At 50.3% G+C, this 17,048-nt stretch overlaps 1 protein-coding gene across 1 annotated transcript; it reads left to right on the plus strand.

Annotated features, from left to right (window-relative positions):
• Positions 1-3,464: 3,464 nt before the first annotated feature.
• Tlr9 (toll like receptor 9) lies at positions 3,465-10,227 on the plus strand. Its single transcript, XM_013116942.3, has 2 exons — positions 3,465-3,663; positions 4,433-10,227. The coding sequence occupies exons 1-2, from the start codon at positions 3,661-3,663 to the stop codon at positions 7,520-7,522; spliced, it is 3,093 nt and encodes a 1,030-aa protein (XP_012972396.2). The 5' UTR covers positions 3,465-3,660; the 3' UTR covers positions 7,523-10,227.
• Positions 10,228-17,048: the final 6,821 nt, after the last annotated feature.

Below are 17,048 nucleotides of genomic sequence, written 5' to 3' on the forward strand. Positions count from 1 at the left end.
AGAAGGTGCTGTTTGTTTTTTGAGACAGTCTTACCATGTAGCCCTGGCTAGCCTGGAGCTTTGCTATGTAAACCAGGCTGGCCTCAAAAACCAGAGATCCGACTGCCTTTTGCCTCCTGAGTGCTGGGATTAAAGGTATGTGCTACTGCGCCTGGCTCCTAAGAGGGCATTGTTGATCCTGCCACCCTGGATAAGGGCTCTGTCTGGGTTTTCATGGCACTGAGGCTGTAATGGGTATTCTAAAGACCTGTATCTTGGAGTCTCCAGTCCTATGTGTCCTTGGCCTGCTTTGCTATTCCCAAGGGTGGTGAGTGGAAGTGGACAATTGACTCTGGTCCACGAGGAGTCCCTTGGCCTAAGTCTGATGCTCAGCAGAAGCCAGGGGTCAGTCTAAGCCTCTAAAGAGTGGGTAGACACCTCCTGTCCCAGGAGAAGAGGGATGCTGAATGGACACTGTCTTTTCTCCTGGCTCAGGGCATTGTCCCATCTCGGGGGCCCTTTCCAACCTCTATTTAAGCCCCTAGGATTATGGACAGAAAAGTTGGGACCCTGGCAAAGATCATGGGAGACTCAGCCCAAATACTGGTTCTCAGGCAAGCAAGAAGAGAACTCAAGCTGCCAAGCCAGCTAGATCATTGGCATCTTGGGTCCTGCCTGCCTTGAGATCTACTCTGATGAGGGTCTGGGCGGAGCCAGGAGACTGATGTCGAACCCTGCCCCTTTCAGGAGAATGGCCATTCTTTCATTCTCTGACTGATTTATTCAAACTACTCAAAGGTACCCTGACTACCAAAGCTGAGTGCTGTGGGAAGGCCATAGCTTCAGCAGATATCGAACATTGCCACGGACACAGATGGAAGTTCTTGTCCTCCAGAAGTCAACATACCTGAGTTGGGGATTTAGCTCACTGGTAGAACACTTGCCTAGCAGGTGCTCAGCTAGCTTCGGTCCTCAGCTTGGGGGGGGGGAGTGAGTCAACATTCCAGCAGGAGTCAGTATCCAGCAAAGCCTGAAGAATGGGTAGCATGGTGTGGTATCAGTTGAAAATTTGAAAAATATGGACTAGAGAGATGGCTCAGCAGTAACAAGCACTGGCTACTCTTCCAGAGGACCGGGGTTCAATTCCCAGCACCCACATGGCAGCTCACAACTGTCTGTAACTTCAGTTCCAGGGGATCTGACACCATCTTCTGGCCTTAGGAGGTACTGTCTGCACTTGGCGCACAAACAGACAGTTATGCAGACAAAAAACACCCATACAATAAATTAAATACAACAAATCATAACAATGGCAAAAGTACAGCTATGAAGTAGCAATGAAATGGAAAAAAACTGAAAAACATTATGCAAAGAGAAAACGAACAGGCTACAGTGCTCAGGAGAGCCAGGCCTGGGCCACCAGGTTTACTTACTTTTGTCTGTATTTCTTTGGAGTCAGGGTCTCACTATGTAGGCCAGGCATTGAGCTCTAATTCTCCTGCATCAGCCTTGTGGTGGTGGAAGAACGGGTGTCTAGCTCAGCTGAGAGGTCCATGAGAAGGTCAGGGAAGGCCCGTGGAAAGAGGATGATATGAGAAGTGTGTGAAGGCAGGAGGAATATGAGAGAAAAGAGTGTCCAAGCCAGGTGGTCATGGCCCACACCTTTAATCCCAGCACTCGGAAGGCAGAGGCAGGCGGAACTCAGTGAGTACAAGGTCAGTCTAGTCTACAGAGCTAGTTCCAAGACAGCCAGGACTGTTACACAGAAAAAAAAAAAAACCCTGTCTCAAAAATAAAATAAAATTAAGTGTCCAGGCAGAGGGAAGAGTATGTTGAAAGGCCCTGAAGCTAGAAAGTGCACAGCTATGTCAGTGGCTGTCAGCAGGTCAGGGAGAAAATGGAAGGACATGGCATAAGACCTTGGCTGCTGTTTGGACAGTGACTAGGGCTCCAGACAGCTATGGAGGGATCTGGGCAGAGCAAGAACCCAGATGAAAGGTTTGAACAGAGGGACTGGAGAGATGGCTCAGCAGTTAAGAGCATTGGTTGCTTTTCCAGAGGTCCTGAGTTCAATTCCCAGTACACACAGCTGTGTGTGGTGCCAGTTGCAGAAGATCTGACATGCTCTTCTGACCTCCTCAGACACTAGGCATGCAAGTGGTGCACAGATATACATACAGGAAACACACACATGGATGCACACATATGTGTATGCATATATAAAGTATACACACACATATACACTATATGTGTATATGCATATACATATAAATAGAGAAGGAGGGAGGAGGCGGGTTTGAACAGGCCTTTCCAGGGGCTCAACATGAATAGCTAGCAGGGAAAGAGGGCAGGGCCAGGGTGATGTCAGAGATGATGTCAACTCAGGCATGCAGCTAAATATGCAGGTTGCAAGCAGTGGACATCTTTTAAAGGGACAGTATCAGGGATTAAGGTTTCTCCGGGGTTTCTAGGGCTTTGGGCTTGAATAATCTGAGTTCCAGTCACCTAGGCCAGAGGAGGGTGTGAAGAGTTGTGTCATCAGTGTTGTATGGCACTTCCCTCCAAGGGAGGTGGGCCATTCATTCCATCCTTCAGTGAAGCTCCTTAAAATTCAGGACACGAACAACTGAGAGCTCCAGAAAGTCCCTGATAGGTGCACTAGGCCTCCCTCCCCAAGCTTGTATGGACAGAGAAGACTTCTGGGAGGGACTCTGGGGGTTGGGGACTGCCTGAAAGAAGCAGAAGCCAGCCGAGTTGCCTAGACCATTCACTCTTCCACATTTTGATCTGGAAGTAAGTTGTACCATGAGCTCCAGGTTTCCAGCTTTTGTGGCCTCCATGGCCTATGCTTGGGTGAGCTATTGGTGGTGCAACTGTCTTTGAGTGATTTCTGCTCCTTTAAGTAACCCCTCACTTACTTCTGCCAGTCACTCCAGTAAAACTCATTGGTTAACCAACTTGGACTTCAGGGGTGTCCTCAGGTTTGGTCTGTTACTGGGTCCCTTTCTTGGGTGAGTACATATTTGCATGCATCTCCTCAGGAATAGTGTCACACAACAGCAAGACCAGTCAGTTCCAGTTTACCAGCTCCTGGAGTCTGGCGTCTGGAGTCTGATGGGGCCTTAGGGGAACCGGAAACACAGAGTGGGGGACACTGTTCTTGGAAGAGATGTCAAGACTGATGTGGTGGGGAAGGGCAGAGGCTCCACAGTATTCTGGGGATAGAGCAGGTGGGCGAGCCTGTCCTCCGAGGACCATGGGGCCAGCACTGAGGCTTGAGGGTGAGGTGACACCCTCCTCATGGGTTCAGCGCTGTGCCAAACTCGGGTGCTGCTTTAGATTCTGGTTTCTCACTGACCTTGGGCAGGACTCTGGGCTTTAGCTCCTTCCCACACCTCCCAGGGGACAGATGTGAGACCCTTATGACTGACTGTGGGGTGAGGAAGAGAATGGAAAGAGGAAGAGGTGAAGGGGACTGGCTGCCTGCCATCTGACTACGCAAATGCCCTGTGACTCACTGTGCCACCTGCCCTCCCCTGCTGGGGATAAAGCGTCTATTAAATTAGGCTGTAGTGAAAGTGTCACTTCCTCAATTCTGTGAGGCACCCTGGTGGAGCATCACTCTCTTCTTGCTGCCCAGCTGGTCAGACAGAGCCTCTGGAGGAGCCTCCATTCTGCAACATGGTAGGACCCCAGTTCTTCCCCCCTTGGGGGAGGGTGTCACAGAGAGGATGATGTTAGAAGGGGCAACAGTGGAAAGGACAGGCTGCTCTGTGCCCTTGGGATATTCATGGACCCCTGAGGAAATTGGAGCAAAAGCCATTCTCTGAGTAGAGAGGGCTGAACTTGCTAAGGGGATAGGGAAGCCGAAGTCCTGCATTTCAGTCAGGGGTGGCGCCGGGCCTGCACACCGCAGACCTGCTGCCCATCGCCCCCCTCGGCAGCAGGTTGAAAGTTCTCAATTCAGACTGGGGAAGCAGATGAAGGGTAAAAAGAGCTAGGAAGTAGCAGCGAGTAGCCAGCCTACACCTCAGGGGTTCAGTCCTCCCTGCACTTTGACCAAGGAGAGGGCAGGAGGCTACTGGAACAAGGCTGGGGGCTGGAGGAACAGAGTCCAGGCAGCCGCTCTCTTTAGCAGAAAAGAGCTGAAGCCCCAGGGCACAGGAAGAGAAAGTGCGAGGGGCCCAGCGGGCCTGTTGGAGTCTGTGCTGGCCCTGCTATGGGCTGTGTTCTGAGTGGAAGTTCCAAGTCTGGGGTCTGGATTCCAGACACAGTCTGGTTCTGTGTCCTCGCCCTGACTCAGTGGCTGAGCCTAAAACCAAGCAATGGTCCTGCATGTGCTGGAAGGAGACGGGAGGGTGGGGCATTTGGAGAGGGCTTGGAGGCCCTGAAGAGGCCCCAGTGAGGAAGGACAGGATAACACTAGACACTCATGCAGTCCCGGCTCTCCCAGGTTCTCTGTTGCAGGACTCTGCACCCCTTGTGTCTCCTAGTACAAGCCGCAGTTCTGGCTGGGGCTCTGGCCCTGGGCACCCGACCTGTCTTCCTGCCCTGTGACCTGAAGCCTCGTGGCCTGGTAGACTGCAACTGGCTGTTCCTGAAAACTGTGCCTCACTTCTCGGAGGCAGCACCCCGTTCCAACATCACCAGCCTCTCCTTGGTCTCCAACCGCATCCACCACTTGCATAACGCCGACTTTGCCTACTTTCCCAGCCTGAGGCGACTGAACCTCAAATGGAACTGCCCACCCACTGGCCTCAGCCCTCTGCATTTCCCTTGCCACATGACCATTGAGCACAACACCTTCCGGACTATGCGCGCCCTGGAAGAGCTGAACCTGAGTTACAATGGCATCACCACTGTACCCCCACTGCCCAGTTCCCTAATGAACCTGAGCCTGAGCCACACCAACATCCTGGTACTAGATTCTGACAGCTTCGCTGACCTGTACAACCTGCGCTTTTTCTTCATGGATGGGAATTGCTACTACAAGAATCCCTGCAGCGGGGCAGTGAATGTGACCCCAGGTGCACTCCTGGGCCTGAGCAACCTCACCCATTTGTCACTTAAGTATAACAACCTCATGAAGGTGCCCCGGCAGCTGCCCCCTAGCCTGGAGTACCTGCTGGTGTCCTACAACCACATTGTCAAGCTGGAACCTGAAGACCTAGCCAATCTGACTTCCCTTCGAGTGCTTGATGTGGGCGGGAACTGTCGCCGCTGTGACCATGCCTTCAACCCTTGTGTAGAGTGCAAACAAGAGTCCCTCCAGCTGCACCCTGAGACCTTTCATCACCTGAGGCACCTCGAAGGCCTGGTACTGAAGGACAATTCTCTCCACACGCTGAACTCCTCCTGGTTCCAAGGGCTAGTCAACCTTTCAGTGCTAGACCTAAGTGAGAACTTTCTCTATGACTGTATTACCAACACCCTGGCCTTTCAGAACCTGACAAAGCTGTGCAAGCTCGACCTGTCCTTCAATTACCGCAAGAAGGTATCATTTGCCAAGCTCCACCTGGCAAGGTCCTTTGGGAACCTGGTGTCACTGCAGGAGCTGAACCTGAATGGCATCTTCTTCCGCCTGCTCAACAAGAACACACTCAGGTGGCTGACCAATCTGCGCCACCTCCACACTCTGCATCTCCAAATGAACTTCATCAACCAGGCCCAGCTCAGCATCTTTGGTACCTTCCCAAGCCTTCGCTTTGTGGACCTGTCAGAAAACCGCATCAGCGGGTCTTTGAAAATGTCAGCAACCACCCTCAAAGAGGCAGATGATGGGGTGCAAGAGAATCTGTGGTCTGGGGTTCTCGCCCCAGCCCTACTGAGCACCCCTAAGAACTTCATGGTCAGGTGTAGGAGCCTCAATTTTACTTTGGATCTGTCTCGGAATAACCTGGTGGCAATTCAGCCAGAGATGTTTGCCAACCTCTCTCACCTCCAGTGCCTAAGCCTGAGTCACAACGGCATTGCACAGGCCGTCAATGGCTCTCAGTTCCTGCCGCTGACCAATCTAAAGGTGCTGGACCTATCCCATAACAAGCTGGACTTGTACCACGGGCGCTCGTTCACTGAGCTCCCACAATTGCAGGCTCTGGACCTGAGTTACAACAACCAGCCCTTCACCATGCGGGGTATTGGCCACAACTTTAGTTTTGTGACCCATCTGCCCATGCTGCAATACCTCAGCCTGGCACACAATGACATTCGCAGCCGTGTGTCCTCCCATCTTCACAGCACCTCGTTGAAGGTCCTGGACTTCAGTGGCAATGCTTTAGGCCTCATGTGGGGTGTGGGGGACATTTACCTTCAATTCTTCCAAGGTCTCAGACACCTGCAGCAGCTGGACCTGTCTCAGAATCGCCTGCATATCCTCCAGCCCCAGAACCTCGACAACCTTCCCAAGAGCCTGAGGTATCTGAGTCTCCGTGACAATTACCTGTCTTTCTTTAACTGGAGTAGTCTGGCCTTCCTGCCCAACCTGCAAGTCCTGGATCTGGCAGGAAACCAACTAAAGGCCCTGTCCAACGGCACCCTGCCTAACGGCACCCATCTTCGAAAGCTGGATGTCAGTAGCAATAATATTGTCTCTGTGGTTCCAGCCTTCTTTGCTCTGGCATTGGAGCTCAAAGAGGTCAACCTCAGCGACAACATCCTCAAGACAGTTGATCGCTCCTGGTTTGGACCCATAGTGGCAAACCTGACAATGCTGGATGTGAGAAGCAACCCCTTGCACTGTGCCTGTGGGGCAGCCTTCGTAGACCTCCTGCTGGAGGTGCAGACCAAGGTGCCTGGCCTGCCCAATCAGGTAAAGTGTGGCAGTCCCGGCCAGTTGCAGGGCCGCAGCATCTTCACTCAGGATCTGAGGCTGTGCCTGGATGAGGTCCTTTCCTGGGATTGTTTTGGTCTTTCACTGTTGACTGTGGCTGTGGGCATAGCAGTGCCTTTACTACACCATCTCTGTGGCTGGGACGTCTGGTACTGCTTCCACCTGTGCCTGGCGTGGCTACCTTTGCTGGCCTGGGGCCGGCGCGGTGCCCAAGCCCTTCCTTACGATGCCTTCGTAGTGTTCGATAAGGCTCAGAGCGCAGTTGCCGACTGGGTGTATAGCGAGCTGCGGGTGCGGCTGGAGGAGCGGCGCGGGCGCCGAGCACTGCGCTTGTGCCTGGAGGACCGGGATTGGCTGCCCGGCCAGACGCTCTTCGAGAATCTCTGGGCCTCCATCTATGGCAGCCGCAAGACGCTGTTTGTGCTGGCCCACACGGACCGGGTCAGCGGCCTCCTGCGCACCAGCTTCCTTCTGGCTCAACAGCGCCTGCTGGAGGACCGCAAGGACGTGGTGGTGTTGGTGATCCTGCGCCCAGATGCCCACCGCTCCCGCTACGTGCGCCTACGCCAGCGCCTCTGCCGACAGAGTGTGCTCTTCTGGCCCCAGCAGCCCAGCGGTCAAGGCAGCTTCTGGGCCCAGCTGAGCACAGCCCTGACTAGGGACAATCGCCACTTCTATAACCGGAACTTCTGCCGGGGACCCACAGCAGAATAGCCCAGAGAAGCAATTGGGAACAACTGCACCTTCCCCGCCTGGCCACCCGGGTTGCTCTGCCTGCCTTGCTCTGTTCTGCTTTACTCCACCGGTATCTAGCAGGTGCTCAATACATGCTCTCAAACCACCAGCCCTGGGCTCCTGGGCAGTGTGGGTGCGGGGAGAGATGGGAAAAAAATCTCCGTATCTCCAAAAAGTAAAGAGGGAGAAGATAGGTAAAAACGGGACCCACAGAGCAAAGGTTGGCTGTGAAGGGCAGTTTTAGGGCAGTTTTCTTACCAGGCATCTTTCAGGAGGGTCTGAAGATAGTCACCAGATGTGGACTTGATCCTTCCCAGAGAACACGGACAAGCCTGACTTTTTTTTTAAAGCTGTTCTCCGAATGCCCTGCACCTCACTGTCTGTATTGTTCTGGGCATCTGCCTCCCTCACCTACTGGCCTGTTTTGAGGGCAGAGAAGATGCAGGCCTAGTTTATCTCTGGCCCTCAAGTCCTGAGAACATTCCCAAGCGGGGCAGTGTTCACTATTCAGTGTGTAGGAAAAAAGGATGATTGCACACTCTAGTGGCTGTGCCTAGGCTGATCCAAGGTCAGTCTTGACTAAAGTCTTGCCAGTGACAGTAGCATCGAGGAGTTGAGAGCCACAGAAGATCAAACTGTGTGTGTGTGTGTGTGTGTGTGTGTGTGTGTGTGTGTGTGTGTGTGTGCAGTGTATGTATGTGTGAGGATACATGCATGTATGAGGGTCCAAGTACACATGTGCATGTGGAGGACCAGAAGTCAACCTCACATGTCATTCTTCTGGTGGTATACATTTTGATCTTCGAGACAGAGTCTCTCATTGACCCCAGAACTCACTAATCAGTCTATGTTGGCAGGGCAGAGAGCCCCAACCACTCACCTTTTTCAGCTTCCCAGCCCCGGGATTATAAAGCCATGCACCACCCCTAGCTTTTTCACATGGGTTTGGGGGTTCAAATTCAGGTCATCATGCTTGCATAGCAAGCACTTCCCAGCCCTTTTGACATCATGACAAACGCTGTCACCTACATAGTTCACATTTGAGATCTGTGTGATGAGTTCAAAAACAAAACAAATCATGCCAGAAATAAGAAAAGAAGTTCAGTGGATAGTTTTGTGTCCGACTACAATCACAGCTATCCTGGGATATATCAGTCCATGGGCCACAGATTGAACACACCCATTAAAATGAACTCATGGGGATGGAGAGATGGCTCAGGGGTTAAGAGCAATGGCTGCTCTTCCAGAGGATCTGGGTTCAGTTTCCAGCACCCACATGGCAGCTCACAACTTTTTGTAACTCCAGTTCCAGAGGATCTGAAATCTTCCCACAGACATCAATGCATATAAAAATAAATCTTTTTTAAAAGATGAACTCATAATCTATTCCTTCCCACTTCCACCTAGAGGGTCATGCTGGGTGACTGTTCAAATATTAAAAGCCACCTAAGATGAGCTGCTACCTGGGTACAAAGGGGAGGGGCCTCTTCCATGTGCTTGTCTCTCAGACCTGCTCAAACTTAGGCTGAGTCCTTGTCACATCTGATCAAGATGGAGTATATACATATCTTTTTTTTTTCTTCTTTCTTTTTTTTTTCTCTCACAAGACAGGGTTTCTCTGTCCAGCCCCGGCTGTCCTAGAACTCACTATATAGACCAGGCTGGCCTCCAACTCAGAAATCTGACTGCCTTTGCCTCATGAATGCTGAGATTAAAGGCATGCCCTACCACTGCCCAGATCTGTTTTTAAAGCCAGGCAGGGTCTCACTACATAACCCTGACTAATCTGGAACTCTATGTAGACCACTTGCTTCTGCCTCCCAAGCGTTGGGATTAAAGATGTGTACTACCATGCTCCCATTTTTATTTTTAATTTTAAAGTTGCATTTCTTTCATATGCGTGTGGGGCGTACAGGTGCCATGATTGGCTTGTGGAGGTCAGAGGGCAAAGGAGTCAGTTCCCTCCTTCCACCATGTGTGGTCCAGAGATGGAGCTCAGGCTGAAGATGTAAGTTACAGGAGAGAGCTGCCCTTTCCCCCAAGCCTTCTGCAAGTTAGTCATCGTGCAGAGGTTGAAATGTTGCAGGTCCAGAAATTCATTACAATTTATCTTGGGCTACAATTCTAATAAATTACAACTTATCTTAGCCTTCTGACTGGCCATTCCTTGCCTGAATTTCTATCTAACTGAACAGATAAATGTGTTCACCTACCAGAAACAGTTTGTTTTTTTCCACCAACCAAAGGCTAAGAATGCTATCAAATAGCAACTGAAGTCTACGGCTGAGGTAAACCTGCCTGCTTTGCTTGAACCTACCTTCTTAATGTTTCCATCAGTGTGTTTGAAAGGTACCTGGACTTGTAGGGTTTGTTTTATTGTTTCTTTCTTTTTTTCTTTCTTTTTCTTTTTCTTTCTTACTTTTTTATTGAGACAAGGTTTCTCTGTGTAGCTGGCTTCAAGAACTCACAGAGATCCAAATGCCTCTGCCTCCCAAGTGCTGGGATTAAAGGTGTACCTCATTATGACTGGCTTTACTTGTGGTTTTCTTTGTTCTGTTATTATAAAAACTTCATCAGACTGTTACCACATTGGAATATGGAATTTGAAGTAACCTAAATCTGTGTTCTCAGACCATGTTCATTTACATTTGGCTCTGGCATAAACTGTCTCTTATCCCCTTAAATTGAGAGTTGTGTTTTGTGTCAACAGAGACAAGGGCTTTAATCAGATGCGTCTTCTTTTTTTTTTTTAAAGATTTATTTATTATGTATGCAGTGTTCTGTCTGCATGTATCCCTGCAGGTCAGAAGCAGACACCAGATCTCATTACAGATGGTTGTGCGTCACCATGTGGTTGCTGGGAATTGAACTCAGGACCTCTGGGAGAGCAGTCAGTGCTCTTAACCTCTGAGCCATCTCTCCAGGCCCAGATGCGTCTTCTAACTGACCGGTAAACACTTTTACTATGTTAATGTGTTTATTTATTGTGGGGCCTTTACCCACTGAGTTGTCTCATTGCCTGTCTTCCTTCCTTCCTTCCTTCCTTCCTTCCTTCCTTCCTTCCTTCCTTCCTTCCTTCCTTCCTTCCTTCCTGTTTGCCTGTCTTCTTCAGACAGGATCTCACTACATAGCCCTTGCTGTCCTGGAACTTGCTACATAGACCATGCTAGCCTCTAACTCACAGAGATCACCTGCTTCTGCCTCCTGAATCCTGGGATTAAAGGTGTAGACCACCACTTCCAGGTCTGTGTTTCTAATTTTTTAGGAGCAGTGTAGACTTCAGAATGCAGCCTGTGGGTGGATCGGGTCTGTATTTGACAAGTCCATTGAACTTGTGGGCACTGCTGTACCTGGAGCCTTCAGGAACCTGATCCCGAGACCACTGTCTTCACCGCAAAGAAACCCAGCCTCTAAAATCAGAGAACACACAGCCTCACAGAGCTGGGGTTTGGAGGGGTGGAGGAGTATTGAACCAGTTTGGCAGGCTTAGGTCAGTGGCCACTCAGGGCCTCCTGTTTGGGGGTGGGGGAGAGCATTGGAGCTAGCCACAGACAAACTGCTGATTTTACAACCTGATTGCCAGATGCCCTGTTCCCCCTCCCCAGCATCTCCAGGGCATAGTCATGAAGGAAGTACAGGCCACCTTCCTCTTTTACTTGTGTGTGTGTGTGTGTGTGTGTGTGTGTGTGTGTGTGTGTGTGTGTGTGTGTGTGTGTTGCTGTTGTCTGAACCCAAGATCCTATATATGCTAGTACTTTGCCACTGGGCTAGAACTCAAGCACAGGGACTTCTTCCATGATGTCCCTTCTTATTTACTCAAATGAAAGACAGGACAGTCCCTGACCTATGAAGTCCCATGCAGGCTCTGACCTGGGTGACCTGGGGAAGAAACCAAACAAGCGCATGTCTCTGCAGCTTGAAAGCCTGGGGAAATCCCTGTTGAGTGGCTCTGAGATTGTTTCAACCACAGCCAGAAGCAGAAGTAGGAAGCAGGCTCCTGCCTCCAGCTGGTTTAGCTTGTTTATCTCTCAGGATAGCAAGGCTGCTCTCTGGCAGTTCCTGGTAGAACACGTGTCTACTCACTCGCCTGTTGGTCTCACAGGTAGCAGTCTAGGAGACTGGAAGGGGCAGAGCTATACCAAGTGTGGTTGGGCAGGAACCAACTCTGCAGCACTGTGGTTAAAAAGGGAGTTTCGGGGTGGTTTCCGGCCCTCTCTCTCCTCCACACTGACATTGGCGTAGTCACATCAAGAAAGAGATAGAACCCTGGTCAGGTTGCCAGGGGCTGCACCCCAGGTTTGCTGTGTGGGTTATCTTGGGCAGGTGACCCTCCTTTTGAAAGCTTTGGTTTGATCATCTCTGAGGAGATTGGCCAGAGCTATTCTGCTGACTGCTGCTGTGTGTATAATGGCAGCCTCAGCTGTTATTATTGGGTATGGGGACTGATGCTTGGAACCATCAACCGACAGGACTCCGGTGTTTCTCTTTCTACCCAGAGAATGACATTCTTTTTTTGTTTTTGTTTTTATTTATTTTTTTAAGATTTATTACATATACAGTGTTCTGCCTACATACCAGAAGAGGGCACCAGATTGAATTGTAGATGGTTGTGAGCCACCATGTGGTTGCTGGGAATTGAACTCAGGATCTCTGGAAGAGCAGTCAGTGCTCTTAACCTGAGCCACCTCTCCAGCCCGAGAATGACATTCTTAGCCAGGAGCCCCTACCCAGGTCACTGACAAAGTCTGAAGGTGTGCATTAGAGGTATGGAAGTTGTCTGTGAGAGAATCTGGGCCTTGGTGTTGCCCCCTCACGCTGGGGAGCAGTGAAGAGCCAACAAGCTGAATTACAGGCACAAGACAGGACAAACTGATGGAGGAAAATGTCAATTTGAGGAAAGTCTGTATAGCAGGATTTTTTAATGCATGCCTCTCTGTGTGTATGTGCGCATGTGTGGATACACATGTGGGTCCACAGGAGGCTAGAGGACAAGCCCAGGTGTTGTCTTCAGGAATGCTGTCTGCCTCCTTTGATCCAAAGTGTTTTCTTGGCTTGATGCTCACCAATTAGGCTGGACTGGCTGGCCGGTGAGCTCCATGGGTCCTCCTGTCTCTGTTTTTGCCGCACTGAGATTATGGGGATGCACCATCATGTGTGGCATTTTTCAGTGGGTCAGGGGTCAAATCAGGGCCTCATGCTTGCAAGACATGTATTTTACTGAGCTATGCCCCCTGCTGGCCTACTGAGATTTTAGCAAACAACTCACCTTGTGTCCTAAGCATCTAAACATGCTTGCAAACAACACTTCCATGGCATCACGTAGTTTCACATTGGATGGCTAAGAAAAGCTATCAGTTGTCGCTTTTAGACAGCCACACGTTCCATCTGCTACCTTCAGACCTTTCCATCCTATGTTCTCATAACCCCACGAATCAGGGAGGGAAAACAGACCCGCAGGCCTGCTGGCTTCATCTTATAAAGGAAGCATTCAAACATCCCCTGCTGAAGGCAAACAATCCCCCTTGAAGGAAAGTCGGTGGAGGGTGTGCTAGGCGCGGGAGTGTGAGGGACAATGTAGCTCTGGAAGCTGGTATGAGGCAGCGGAGCTGGGAAAGCCTACCAGGAAGGAAAGAGATTGTGTTTCTCTCATACCCAGTGGCCTGTCTAGGTATGATGCTTTATCTGATGGGACCACAATGCAGCTCCACACGATGCTGTCAAGCAAAGGGACATGATTTGTAGGTCTGGCCTTGCATAACCCTGCCCAGGGAGAACATGCAGTTGCCCCATCTACCGCTGTGAGACAGAAGGCACAGCTGGAATTCTCATTTCCAGCTACCCGGCTTTTCTTCCGTTCATTTGTTCTGCCTATGTGATTTGGGTGCCACTAGGGCTCCTTTCATTCAATCAAGTCACATTTTCTCAGCACCTACTGAATACTGGGCTCTGTGCTGGACTTGCAGGGGACAGAATGGAGAAGACAAGGCACCTATCCTCAAAGCAATATTACAGGCAGGCGGTGATGGTGAAGGGACCAGACCTTCACTCAGCCCCTTGGTTTTGGTAGTCATAACAGGCTGCAGAAAAGACCCAGTGAGATGTAGGCCCCGGTAACAGTGGAATGCAAAGCATAGCAACCGCCCTGGGAGGGCCTATAGGCCATAGCAACCTACCTGCTGCTGCAGCTGACCAATCAATTCGGGACAGGTCACCCAAGCCCGAAAGTGCACCAATCCTGGGACTGCTGCAGACCCCCAGACACTCCCCTTGCTCTACCCCAATATATTCCCTGCCCCACAGTCCCTCCAGGTCCTTCTTGCTCCACCCACTATGTCAGAAGGACACAGGACCCGAGTTAATACAGTTAACTTGTTAATTAATTAAAGACTCTTTGCTTTTGCATCGGATCAGGTCTCTTGGTGATTTGGGGGTTCAGAGTTTGGGCACAACAATGGCACACACCTTTAATCCCAGCACTCAGGAGACAGAGGCAGAGGCAGGAGGATCTCTGAGTTCTAGGTCAGCCTGATCCACAGAGTGAGTTCCAGGACAGCCAGGGCTACACAGAGAAACCCTGTCCCAGGGATGGGGAAAGGGTGGAGAAAGCAATATTACAACAGGGGTAGAGCAACCACAGGCGGAGACCAGGTATTGAAGGGCACCGAGGGCCAAGAAAAGTATGGAGATGTCAGAAGCTATTGTACTGCTGGACTATTCTCTGAGCCAAATGGCTGTCATCTGCTGGAATTCAGCAGAACCTGTTGGCCAGAGAGCAGCACACCTGGGCTTGTTGACTCTTTGAAAAGGGTGTGAGGAGTCTCATAGGACCCTTACCCAAGAACCCACCCACCCCTCCTGTGGTAGTTTGAATGTAATTGGCTCCCATAAGTGTGGGAACACCAGACCTTGAGCAGAGACCCACTTCCCCTTCTGCCTGGGAGTAGGCAGCTGTAAGACAATGTTTACTAAAAACATGTTTACTAAAAACAATACAATGCCCGGGGCAATAAGTTCCTGGAAAAGGCCTGCCCACAGAAACTGCCCTGACCTCGACATTGTCCAAAGACTAACTGCCTCTTCTGACACGCCCAGATCAGTTTCTGGGGTCAGAGAGAACCAGCCAGGGTAGAGGAGAGAGCAGAAACTTCTCTGGAGGGAGCCTTTCTTAGGAAGTTTTCTTGAGCCTTTTTGGCCGACACCCTCTGCACGTTCTCAGACACAGGCTGCGTGGCAGATGCGACACATAAGCTCATAGAGAGTGGCAATATTTGTAGGAGAAAGTGTGTCACTGTAGAGGCAGGCTTTGATGTCTTTTACATGCTCAAGCCACACCATGTCTCAGTTCACTTCCTGTTGCCTATGGCTCAAGATGTGGGATACTCAGGGGCTGGAAAGATGGCTCAGTGGGTAAGAGCACTGACTGCTCTTCCAGAGGACTTGGGTTAAATTCCTAGCACCCACGTGGCAGCTCACAACTGTCTGTAAGCCCAAGATCTGACACCCTCACACAGACATACATGCAGGTAAAATACTAATGCAAATGAAATAAGAGTAAATAAATAATTTTTTAAAGTTTGAAAAATGATGGAGGATCCTCAGATCCTTCTCCAGCACCATGTCTGCCTCAGGCTGAAAAACCTCGGCATCAAAGCGCCGGGCACTGAACCGAACCCTCTGCCCAAGAACCGGGGGCCAGACCACTGGCTGCAAATGCAAGAGGTGATTTATTGAGTACACAGGCGCCTGCGGATGCTACTGCAACTCGGGTGCAGAGCATACCGGGCTTTCAGGGAGTACAATATTTATAGAGTTTCAATGGTTACATAAGTAACGGGCATTTCATTGGCTCATCTTGGGGGCAGGGGTAGTTCCCACGGACTAAGTTTCCTGATATTACTTTATGAAAGACCCAGGCATACTTCAGCAATTATTATCCTGGTCCCATGACTACTATGGTGATCATAGACACAACTGGGGGCAAGGGTAGTTGCCAAGGTCTATGTGTCCTGGTATTGTCATATGTAAGTTCCCAGCATGCTTCAGTAATTATTATCTGGGTCCCATGATTGCTATAGTGATCAGACACAATTGGGGGCCAGGGTAGTTGCCAAGGACTAGGTTTTCTAGTATTGTCATATGAAAGTTCCCAGCACGCTTCAGCAATTATTATCCGGGTCCCATGACTGCTATAGTGATCACAGACATCCTGTTTTGAGGGTGAGACACCTGGTCTGGGTTTCTTTCATTAGGCAACGGCCTGGCCTTGCTTTTCTTTTCCTAGGGGGACCCTGCGTAGGGGTCTTTCAAGGCCACCCTGCTTCCCACCATGATGAGACTGGACTAAACCTCTGAGCTGTAAGCCAGCCCAATTAAATGTTTTCCTTTGTAAGAGTGGCCATGGTCATGGTGTCTCTTCACAGCAATAGAAACCTTAAGATACCTTCTAACTTGTTTGTTTTATGTAATTCTGCCCTAACTACACATGGCCTGGGGCGCTCTGGGAAAGGTTGAAGGATATGGGTGAGGAAGGATGAGGGGGAGGGAACTCCATCTTCACAGGCCTGGGGGAATAGTCATCCAAGCTGGGTGGAGACCTCCTAGTATGGCTGTGCTGTCACCCACACTCCTGGCCATCAACCCTCATCCATCACTGTGGTGGTATGAAAGAAAATGGCCCCCAAATGAGGTGGCACTATTAGGAAGTGTGGCCTTGTTGGAGGAAGTGTGTCACTGTTGGGGTGGGCTTTGAGGTCGCTTTCATTCAAACTTCCCTCAGTGTGACTGTCAGTCAACTTCTGCTGCCTTGTGGTCAAGATGTAGTACTCTCAGATCCAGCATCATGTCTGCCTGCATGCCTCCATGCTCCCAGTCATGATGATAATGGACTGAACCTCTGGAACTGTAAGCGAGCCACCCCAGTTAAATGTTTTCTTTATAATAGTTACTAGTCATGGTGTCTCTTCACGGCAATAGAAACCCTAAGAAACACAACTGCCCTGAAAGGAAGCCTGATAAACTCATTGTTTCCCCATAGTGGATTCTGGTCAACATACACCTTAGTTTGTCACTGTGACTATAGGAGGGGTTGGATGTTGTTTACATTTCTCCAAGGGAAGGAATTTTAGCAACAGAGGGGGTATCTGGGTTAGCATGCCTGGGGAGGCACCCTTAGGATTTTTTTTTTAATTTGAGACAGGGTTTCTTTGTGAGGCCCTGGCTGTCCTGGAACTCATTCTGTTGACTAGGCTGGCCTTGAACTCCTCACAGAGAGATCTGCCTGTGTCTGCCTCTGAATGCTGGGATCAAAGGCGTGCTCCACCACACCTGGCGTGAAAACCTTGTCTTGAATCAAGAGTGGCTATACTATGATCCTGAGCAGAAAAGTCCAAGCAGTGAAAGACTTAGAAGCAGAGAGGACTTGGGCACAGAAGTGAAGCCCAGATGCAAAGGATACAAGCAAGGGTGGAAGGATTGATGGGGTGAGTTTGCCAGGAACCCAGTCCAT

The sequence above is a fragment of the Mesocricetus auratus genome, unplaced genomic scaffold, assembly GCF_017639785.1.
Source record: "Mesocricetus auratus isolate SY011 unplaced genomic scaffold, BCM_Maur_2.0 Super-Scaffold_100691, whole genome shotgun sequence".
NCBI lineage: Eukaryota > Metazoa > Chordata > Mammalia > Rodentia > Cricetidae > Mesocricetus > Mesocricetus auratus.